Source organism: Microtus ochrogaster, chromosome 6 (assembly GCF_000317375.1).
Source record: "Microtus ochrogaster isolate Prairie Vole_2 chromosome 6, MicOch1.0, whole genome shotgun sequence".
Lineage (NCBI taxonomy): Eukaryota > Metazoa > Chordata > Mammalia > Rodentia > Cricetidae > Microtus > Microtus ochrogaster.
The window spans coordinates 30,452,232-30,463,103 of NC_022013.1; the positions used below are offsets into that span (position 1 = coordinate 30,452,232).

Here is a 10,872-nt window from a genome sequence, read left to right on the forward strand (position 1 = left end):
CTCTCTCTCTCTCTCTCTCTCTCTCTCTCTCTCTCTCTCTCTTTCCCCACACCCCTTTTCTTAATAAACATTCATGGCTATTTCCTGCGTTTATATGTCTGACCCGCCGCCACCGCCGACTGTAGCCGCTTGCTCGGGTGCGCCGGCGCCCGGCACTGCTGGGACCCGCCGGAGTTTGCTGTGAGCCAGCCGGGTGGGCGGGGGAACCTTAGGTATATTTTTTAAGAATAAGACTAAGCAGGGCTCACAAGGGCTCACAGAGACTGAAACAGCAAACACAGAGCATTCATGGGTACAGCAGGTGCTCTGCATATATTTTATGGCTGTTAGCTTGGTGTTTTCTTAGGACTTTACCAGTGCTGGTGGTTGTATCTGTAACTCTTTTGCCTGCTCTTGGGACTCTTTTCCACCTATTGAGTTACCTTGTACAGCCTGTATATGAGTAGTTTTGACTTGTCTATTGTATCTTGTTTTGTCCTATTTGGTTATTGTCTCTTGAGGGCCTGTTCTTTTCTGTAGTGAAAACTTGAGGGAGTGGATCTGGAGTAGAGTGAATATATTAGGAAAGGGAGGTTGGTAGGAAGGATGTAATTGCAGTAGTGATGTATTGTATAAGTGAAGAATCTATTTTCATTATTAAAAGAAATCAGAAAAGTTAGAAAAATGCTTCTCGTGAAAATTACTTCACTTTATCTTCACTAATATACAATAACAAAACTACATTATTACATGAGCATTGGGGACAGGTGGTGGCAGCACATGCCTTTACTCCCAGCACTCAGGAGGCAAAGGCAGGTGGATCTCTGTGAGTTCAAAGCCAACCAAGTTCTAGAACAGACTCTATTGGCACAGGGAATCCCTGTCACAAAAAACCTAAAAAGAAAGAAAGAAAGAAAGAAAGAAAAGAAGGAAGGAAGAAAAAAAGAAAGAAGGGAAGGAAGAAAGAAAGAAAGAAAGAAAGAAAGAAAGAGAGAAAAAAAGAAAGATAGCAAGCAAGCCTTGGGAAATATGATGGCCTACCTTTGCATTTTGGTGGTTCTGTCCAAATCCCATTTTTACACATCACTTCTACTTCCCCAACTAGTTGATAAGGTCGATTACATTCATAACGTACTCTCTCACCAGATGGATATTTAGTCATGGCCCTTGTTACTATAGTAGCATTTCCCACATGTGGTGGATTCTCACAGGAATTATCTTAAGAGAAAAAGAAAGTATCGTTTGCTGTTTGTTCATCTTGATTATTCAACCGACACATAAGATTCCAAATGCATTTCTTAACCAATAAATAGATAAAGAATATGTAGTACATCAATAAAAAAGAATATGTGGTACATTTACATACATACAAACACACACACACACATACACACAAAAGTATTCAGCAAACACATAGGTAAAATGATGAAACTAGAAAAGAATCATCTGAGTGAGGAAATGCAGACCCAGAAAGACATACATGCTATATTTGCTTATTTGGATACTAGCTGTTAAGTCAATAAAAGTTAAACTACAATCCATAGAACAAGGGAGATTATGTGTAGAGCAAAAGACCTGGAGTATCCGGTGAAATAGTGTATAAAGTTATGAATGGAGAAGGGCAGACAAGGAACAGAATACAGAGAACAACAAATAAAACTAGGTATCACTTGAGGGCTATTATAGAAATATAATACAGTAGAAACTAAATCCTAAAATACGTACATAGATGAAGGTAATCCATATAAAATAAACAAAACTGTGGGGAGACAAAATGTCAGTTGACAACTCCTGTCATCAAATGAAGTTTCCAGTACCAGGATTGGATTACATCTAGTTGAATTAGTACCCAAAGAGGTCACATGAGAATGTTCAAAACATCTGGGATGTTGTCAAGAGTAGGTCTTTTCAACTAAACTGGAGGCAAGGCTTCACAACTCACTGAACATAACAAAATCAAGCTGGTACCTACATATAGCTCCTTCAGTCCTACAAGGTTAGACGTACAACCAAAGTGGAAATGTATACACCAACCCAGCCGCAAACACTTGATCGATAATGATACTCTGTCTGCAATGTACAATAGGAAAATGGAGATATCTTGTTTGTTGGATTGACCAAGAAATATCTAATATGAATTATGGGGTCTTCCACGAGATAAAACCCATATCTGACACTGCCTGGGTGACCAAGACCTAAGACTAGATAGCCAGGGATCTAATACTACTGTGGAACCAAATAATAGTCTTGTAAAAGCAAACAAAACTGTAGCTCAAATTCAAATTGATCTGAATAATAAAAACCTGGAAACAAATATTGGAGTTTAGCTGAAGATCAGAAAAGCAAAACATCCAAACACTAGAAGGCTCTTACCTCTACAAAAGCTTCAGAGTGAAAATAGAGCAAGGTCTATCATATTCTACCTTATAGTTCTCTCTAGTGCTGATATGAAAAGTGTGCACAACCGCTGCCTAATCCTCATGGTTAACTAGTTTGGCTGCTGGGATTAAAGGTGTGTGTTACCACTGTCTGACTTGCACTCTAATCTTCAGGCAAACTTTATTTATTAAAACACAAATAAAGTATCACTATATTTCCCCCTTTGTCTAAAATAAAAATATCTATAATAATAGAAGAAAAACTATATACAATAATTACAATAATGATATTCACTATATACAGACAATAGGAACATCAGCAATGTCTAGTCCATTTGTATTTGACCAATTTAGAGAAAATACTTCATTAACTAGTCTATCTTGATGAGTCCAAAGTCTTGTATGTAATTTACATTTTATCATGACTTACATTACTGTCAAAATCTATCTTTGGATATCTCTCAACCTTATACACTTTACATTTCTTTAGTGAATTTCTTTTCTGAGTCTCATAAACAACAAAAACTGTAACTATAACTACCTAGTCTTCAACTACCTCAGAGACCTAAGAAGGAAATAATATTAATTGAGTAAGCAGAAAGTGCAAGCAAGTGAATTCCAAAAAATGTGAGAAATGACAGACACTTCTGGTTGCCTGGACAGTCTCCTAAATTTTCTCTATACTGTTGGTGCATCTATCTTTGGCCTACAGGCCTAGCATATCTGACAGACTTTTCTATGAAGTAGAGTATTCTGAGGGGCTGTCACCCATGCCTTAACAAGGCTTGGCAGTCACTGTCTTCTGTGTTCTGCATGTCTTACTAGGCTAGTACACTGTCAACATTGGAGAGAGGGACATTTTATTGCACAGGGGCTTACTTTGTCACAAGAAAGTAAACTTCATGAGGAGTTCCCTCAATGCCCATAATCATCTCTGAAATAGATTGGAGGTGCCAGAGAAGATATGCCTTATTGTCATAAAAAATCTATTTTTTAAAACATTTTAAATGCCATATCTTGTAGATCTTTGAAGTGTTTGAAGATCACCTGTCTATTTAAAATTCATCTGTTTGGCCTTGAAAACATACCTAATGTGACTACAGGTTCAATTGTAATAGATGGCTAAGTGCTAACCTTCATTTCAATATTATTTTAAGTCAATAATTGATCAATTTCTGCAATACCTTGTGCTAGTGAACCTGGCAGGCCCCTATGGAATCAGATGTGTGCTCTATATATGGGATGATCCCTAATACTGATTGTATCTTGTAACTGAATGAATAATAAAATCAATTTTGTATCATTTGGTATAAATTCAATGTTTTTGATATGCAAAACAATCCTTTCCACGTATTGTAAATTACTAACTATGTTTAGAGGTTCTTCAAAATCCCTTAGTACCATGAAAACAGGATTTAATTCTGTTCTTTGAACAGAATCATATGGACTTTAATCCACTTTACTTAAATTTTATGATATGTAGGCTCTCTTTCCTGACTTATTTATATCAGTATAGAATGTAGAGTTTTCAGTTATTGGGATATCCTGTACAATGTGAGGAAGGATCCAGTTAGTTCTCTTTATAGTTGAATTCTCTTGCTTTTAGAATATTGTTGTTAATCTCAACAAAAATTACAACAATCTCATTGCCAGGGTTTACTTTCTGTACATAGTTTGTCAATTTAATTACTATTACAAGGTACTATAATTTCTGCTGGATCTATTTCTGTTAATTGACAAAGTCTCAATTTTCCTTTTAGATTTAACTTAGAGATCATTTCCATATAAGTTTTAAACTTTTTATTTGGTTTATGTAGTAAAAGGATCCATTCTAAGATATCTTCTTTCTGCATTAAAATTCTTGTAGGGGAATATTTAAAAAATACTATGACCAGAATATGGTTAAGATTTAGATACACACAATCCACATGTGCCTTCTGTCATTTCTATTCTACCAAAGCCAATTCTCTGTCAGCTTCAGCTAATAATTTCCTGAGACAATTTAAGACCTAGTCACTATCTAAGGCTTTGTTTAAATCAGTCAGTTCATTAGTATTTATCACAGTAGTCGGCCATAGATTGAAAATGTCTCTTAGCAATATTTGGAAGCCATTAAGAGTCTGCAATTGATCTCTCCTAATTTGTGCTTTTGGGTTCTAGCTTTAGTAATCCTATTTTATAGCCTAAATAATTAATAGGATCTCTACTTTGTATTTTTTAGGAGTAATTTGTAATCCCCAACACGACAAAATTTTCTTTATGTTTTCAAACATTCTTTCTGAAGTACCTTCATTTGAGTTAGAAAATAAAATGTTGTGCATGTAATGGTAAACTATAGATTGAGGAAATTGCATATGGATACAGTCCAACAGCTGCCATACAAAATATTGGCATTTAACTATTTAATATTTGGGACTATTTAACATTTCCCCTCGGATAATCTTCCATAGATATCTCTTAGCAGGCTTAGAATTATTGTAAGTAGGCACTGTGAAGGCAAATTTTTCACTGTCATGTTTTATTAAGGTATAGTGAAGAAACAATCTTTTAAATCAGTAACTATAAGAGGCCATTCATTAGGCAACAAAGAAGGAAAAAATTACAGCATATAGTGAATCCATCAGCTGAATCACCTTATTAATATCTCTTAGATCTGTTGCCATTCCCCAATTTCTAGATATAATTTTAAAAACAAATATAGAAGATTATGAAGGACTGGTTGATTTTTCAATGTGTTGAATATTTAGTTGTCTTTGTACCAGCTGCTCTAAAGAATGCAGTATCACTGTTGTGAAAGGCCATTGCTCAACCCGTACAGGTTTGTCTACCATTTTAAAGGTAGGGCTCTTGGTGCCTTTGAAACAACAGGTCTGTTATGCCCTGTTCTTGTACAATATGAGTGGTCAATGACTATTCTTTGTAATATCTTATAATAGTTTCCCAGAAACATATGGTAATTTTTGTTTTTTTTTGATTGGGGATGTTATTCTGAATATTCCATTGCTTTACAAAATCATGATCCAGAAATTCATTTCTATGTTAGTCACATATAGCTTTTTCTTCTCTCTCATTTCAGTTCTATACATTCAACCCATCCTGTGCTCTGCTTTTCCCGAGAAAAAGTTCCAACCCCTAAAAGTAGAACATTTACCTCCTGAAGAGATTAATTTGGATGCCACTTTACATTTTGCTAGACATTTCTATCAGTCCTCTAAAGCTATAATAAAAACATATTGAAAGTGCATCAAACTACCTTTGCATACCAACTTTCCAATCCACGTGCGATTAACACATGTCACAATGTTGGATCCATTCATATGATAAAAAGGCGCACATTTGAATGTCACTCGTTCACCTGGCCTATACGATTTTTTTTTCTGACCTGTGAGTATGGCATTTTCAAACTCAGGTGGACTGTCACAATAAGTTCCTGAAAGAAAAAGAATATTTCTGGTTTTGCCTTTAGGAAATTGTTGGATATATAATATATGAAGGGATGGTTAGGTTGAATTAGATAATCTATTATGCAAAGAATGAAAACAAAACTATACTTTTGCAATCTGGTGGATGGGGCCACTTTCCTCCTATACATTTAATAAATGCTGGTCCATCAATTCCAAAGCCTTCAGAACAAATGTATGTCACCTCTTCTCCATGTTGGTAACTGTCTAGTTCATCAGACACAATACCATTACGGATTGAAGGTGGAGGTCCACAAGGAAGTCCTAAAAATAACACAGTGAGAGGCAAAGAGTGAGATGATTCTACATTGCACTCATTCAGAAACTCGCTTTTGGGTGTCAGTTCTATGTGTACAGAGGGAAATGTTAAGAAGGAAGATGTGCCATCATAGAAGAGGTGGACAGTGCATCCCAAGTCCACCTTCAACTTCAACACACTAAAACTCACATGAGCAGGTGAAGTCAGCAGACTATGCATCATATTTAAAAAAAGAAATGAAAGAATAAAAGTAGATTTCAAAACAATACAATTAACACAAGCAGGATTTTGTTTGAATTATACAAATAGAAATTTATGGTACAATATATGAACAATTATGTGTGCCAAACTAAATAATTCTTTCTTCTGGTTTTGATGAGAGTAGATTATTAGTAAAGACTTGTTCTAAATTCAGAATTGAATTTTCATGCTGTTCTCACCGACACAACGAGGTGGAGCACTCCACTTTCCCAGGTGGCAGGTTACCCCATGCTCTTCAGCCATCCTAAATCCATCATCACAAACATAGCTGAGTGTAGTGCCGTGTACATAACTGCTGGACTCAGCTGTGTCTCCCCTTTCTTCTGGTGATCCGAGTAATTTAATTTTTCCATGGTCTATTTCAGGGGGCTGAGAACATGGACTTTTCACTATTTGAAGAACAGAAATGTAATAGTGAAGCATAGACAAAAATTTTACACTGGAAAATAAAAACAAACTGTTTGGGTCATGTCTCCACAGTTTTTATGTTAAACCTTAGTATTTTAATATCCTCCCCCTTTACTTTAGTTCTCTTCAGTATTTTAAGAAAGAATCTTATAAAATAAGTCATAGCTACTGACCAATGCAGAGTGGTAATGACTGCCATGTTCCATTCCTGCACACCATCTCTTCTGTGTCCTGTGTTAAGTAATTGTCTTGACAAAGAACAGATACTTTTTCTCCATCCCAGTATTTCACTGTGGTTTCCATCACTTGGGCATTTGGAATCTGTGGTGGAGGAGGGCAGGATTTTTTCTCTACTCCTAAAAAATATTTAAAATTAGAGTTCTTGACAAAGAAAGTATCTTAAATTATTGAAGCAAGAATTTTATTAAATAGCAAATTAATTATGACCACATAATAATTATGTATATTTTATGTTTTCTATCTGGTCTAGCAATTAGTAACTATTCTTGTCTTCCTCTGAATGGTTGTCATTGCCATTCACTCTTTTATAAAGCAGTTTTGCAGAATTTTGATAAACTTATGTCAATTTATGTTATTTTAAATTAATTATAAGATGAAATATTATAAATTGAGGTTACATGGAAATTTTAAAATCTATGATTTAATATTTTGGATTAGATTAAAAGTCCTGAGAGAGGGTACTGAAGAAAGTGATACTTATATTTAGTTAGTGACTTTTTACTAGTGATTTACTAGTGGATTTTCTCATGGCTGTGACAAAATGTCTGTCAAAACAATTTTAGAAAGGAAGGCAGGAAGGGCTTGGCTTAGCTCATCATGTAGTGCAGTTATGGCAGCCCAAGTGTGGAGCAGCTAGTCATATGGCATCTATTGTCAGGATGGGCACAGAATTAGTGCAGATGTTTGGCTTCTTTTTCCTTTTCATTTATCCAAGACCCCTGATTATAAAATGATGCCACCTACATTTATCATGAATCTCCCAACCTGAGTTTACCCAAACTAGAAACGTTCTCTCTCTCAGTCATGCTCAGAGCTGTTTTTCTTAAGTCACTCTTGTCAAGTAAACGATAAATATTATTAATCATTACACTTTGATAAATAATTTGGCATTGACTCTTAGTCAATGAGGGTATAGAGTATTTTCACAAATGTTTCAGAGCATGTTATTCAAAATTTCAACTTCCTGGACCTCCTATTTATTGTGAACTGATTAGAGATGTGAAAACTGTTGGCAAACATCTAGGATAATGAGCAGTTAGTACTGACATTAACACCCACTTAAAAAGTTTTGTATAAATCACTCCAAAATCAAGATATTTTGATTCATCTTGCAGATTCATAATGTGACAATGTGCTTTATTAGTGATTATTAATAATCTTCTTTTTGATCTCTGCTTAAGTAGAGTGGATGAAAGGATTAAAAATAAATGAACATTTGTATAGTAAATATATTTTTCCACATTCTTTAAACAAATAGCTGGCTGTGCAGGAAAGAAAAACAATTACTACCTTACTTCATACTATAATCTAAATGAAATCAAACATGATAAAAAACAGAGGCAATTACAGAATGGCATGTATATTAAATGTGTGCAATAGTTTTGATTTTCAACTGGCATGGACATACTTTCAGTAAATTTTAGACTTTAAAAAATAGTTTAAGATATTGAGTGAGACAGGCATCCAAAATAACAGTGGTAAATACAAATAGGTAAGCAAAAATAGTGCAAACAACTCTTGCCTATTTATTTGAAATTGGAGGTATCATATGTCAGATTTATTGTTACTAGAAAAAATAAGTTATTATATTGATAGTACACATAACCATACAGAAGTGCATGATAATTCAGTATAGGCATAGGAAGGGCACATCACATTTATTGTGATAAAACAATTAGATGTAATGGAACTCTGAGAGTAAGGGACCATTAATACAAGGAGGTAAATTCATGATTAAGTTCACTTGTGTGTTTTAAACTACAGGTCACTAAAAAGGTGATAGCAATTTCTAAATCATTTTATATATTGAAAAGTATTTTTCCAGGATATTGTTATAATACAGTGTCTTCCTTCATATATGACATGGTAGCTGAACCTATAAAATTTCAAAAGCATGGACACTTAAACATGATGTGCATTATGACAATACCACTTGGCATGTCAACATGGATAGGCAAGAAATCTTACAAAGCCCTACCCTTACATCAGAGGTTCTCAACCTGTGGGGCACAATCCCTTAGGGGTCTAATGACCCTTTTCATGGTTGCTTAAGATATTCAGAAAACACAGATATTTACATTATGATTCATAACTGCATCAATATTAGAGTTATGTAGTAGCCATGAAAAATAGTTTATGGTTAGGGTTTAACACAAGATGAGCAACTATATTAAAGGGTCATAGCATTAGGAGGATTGAGAAGTATTGCCTAAGGTGAAGACCTACAGGCAATTAATGTCTGTCTAGAAGAGGAGAATCAATTCTCTCCAAGGATGTGTGACCCCAAAAAGTACATTATCCAATCTCAAATTCTTAGTCCTAGTTACATATCCATATGAAAAACAATAAATGAACTCATCAGGCTGAATTTATATATACAAGTTGTTCGTGTAGGGTATATATATCCATGTATATGTGTATATATATATTACATATACATATGTGTTTATATGTGGAGAAGAGGTCATGAATTGGGCAGGAAGTACAGGGGACACAGTATATTTTTGAGTGGAAGAGGGAGAGGTGGACATGATAAAGATTCAGGATTTTGAAGTATAATTCTGAAGAATAATTACTGTGTTTTAAGAACGTAAAGCTACTATTATTACAGGTAAGGAAAGATTAGAATAACTACCAGAAGACAGTGCAAACAAGAACTTACTTGTACAGGTTGGTTCAGGATCCCATCTTCCATTGATGCAGATAGACTGTTGATAGTCCTGATTTCCTTTACATCTGTATTTCACGCTAACATTATGATTAAATTCATTCTTATTGGAGGGAATCACTTCCATATTAATTGAGTATGGTTCTTTACAGTTCTCAAGTTTATCTTTTGCTATGTGAAAATAATTGCAGGAAAAATTAAAAACAATTACAAGAAGTGAAATAGCTGCCATATTAAAATAGCTAGAGCATTCAATATACACATGGAACTATTATTTATACTCATATGTTCTGCCAACTAAATTGCTAAGGTTATCATATAGATTGGCCTATGGTGCTAGAACTAGACCTCATGTCAAGTCCTACACATCTCAGAGACAGTGTTTCGTGAAGAGATATGGATATTAGGCAATTGCAACAGCAAAGGAAATCATTGTCTACATAGGAAGTGATTTTGATGTGACCAGCTTTAGTCCCCTACTTGAAAGCTGTGAAATGCTCACATTTTCTGATTTCCCCTTTTCCTAATTTTAGTCCATAATGTTAAATATATTAAAATAAAAACATGAGTGGATAGATTGTAAGAGATTTGCTAGTTTGAATTTCCTTTTTTGATAGATCCATTCTCTAAAACGAATATCTAAGATATATTGTGTAAAAAACAATTGTTTGAGAACCAGATTTGTATAAGATCTTACATGCTTGTATTCACCATCTCTCTCCTTTATATTCCCTTCATAAAAGTTGATAAGAAGTCATTTCCTATGCTAGATAATCCTATAATATAGCAATACTATGTCATAAGAATAAAACTGATTGTGTTATGACTTAAGAAAGGTTGATGTATACACTTTTTAATATGTTATGTGCTATAATTACCAACTGAAGATGAGAGTCCTTATTTATTTGACAAAATTTCAGTATAGGTCCTGGATAACATTTGTTAATAATTTGAAATGAAGAGTGCAATGTGTGTGAATAGAGTAAATATAAGTAAGTTGTTAGCCAAAGTTCTATAAACTTCCTTTATAACAATCTTTAAATATTGACTAGAGTGCTTCAAAGACTTAAGGCATCAGTTAGTTCCTGGGGCAGCTGAAGATAGGGAACCTGAAATGATCCTATCCTATAGCCATACTGAAGAATATTTTGCATATCACCATAGAACCTTCATCTGGCGATGGACCCACACTGGAACACTGGACTGAGCTCCCAAAGT

At 34.5% G+C, this 10,872-nt stretch overlaps 1 protein-coding gene across 4 annotated transcripts in view; it reads right to left on the minus strand.

The window, feature by feature from the left end:
* Positions 1-10,872, minus strand: part of LOC101999859 (complement factor H) — a 132,166-nt gene that overhangs the window by 60,595 nt on the left and 60,699 nt on the right. For all 4 annotated transcript variants that reach the window (XM_013346745.1, XM_026779733.1, XM_005348454.2 and 1 more), the window contains 6 exons: positions 9,649-9,825; positions 6,920-7,102; positions 6,518-6,727; positions 5,909-6,082; positions 5,611-5,787; positions 1,021-1,197 (listed from right to left, as the gene is read on the minus strand). In XM_013346745.1, the coding sequence (XP_013202199.1) occupies positions 1,021-1,197; positions 5,611-5,787; positions 5,909-6,082; positions 6,518-6,727; positions 6,920-7,102; positions 9,649-9,825 (1,098 nt within the window). The remainder of the gene's footprint in view (positions 1-1,020; positions 1,198-5,610; positions 5,788-5,908; positions 6,083-6,517; positions 6,728-6,919; positions 7,103-9,648; positions 9,826-10,872) is intronic.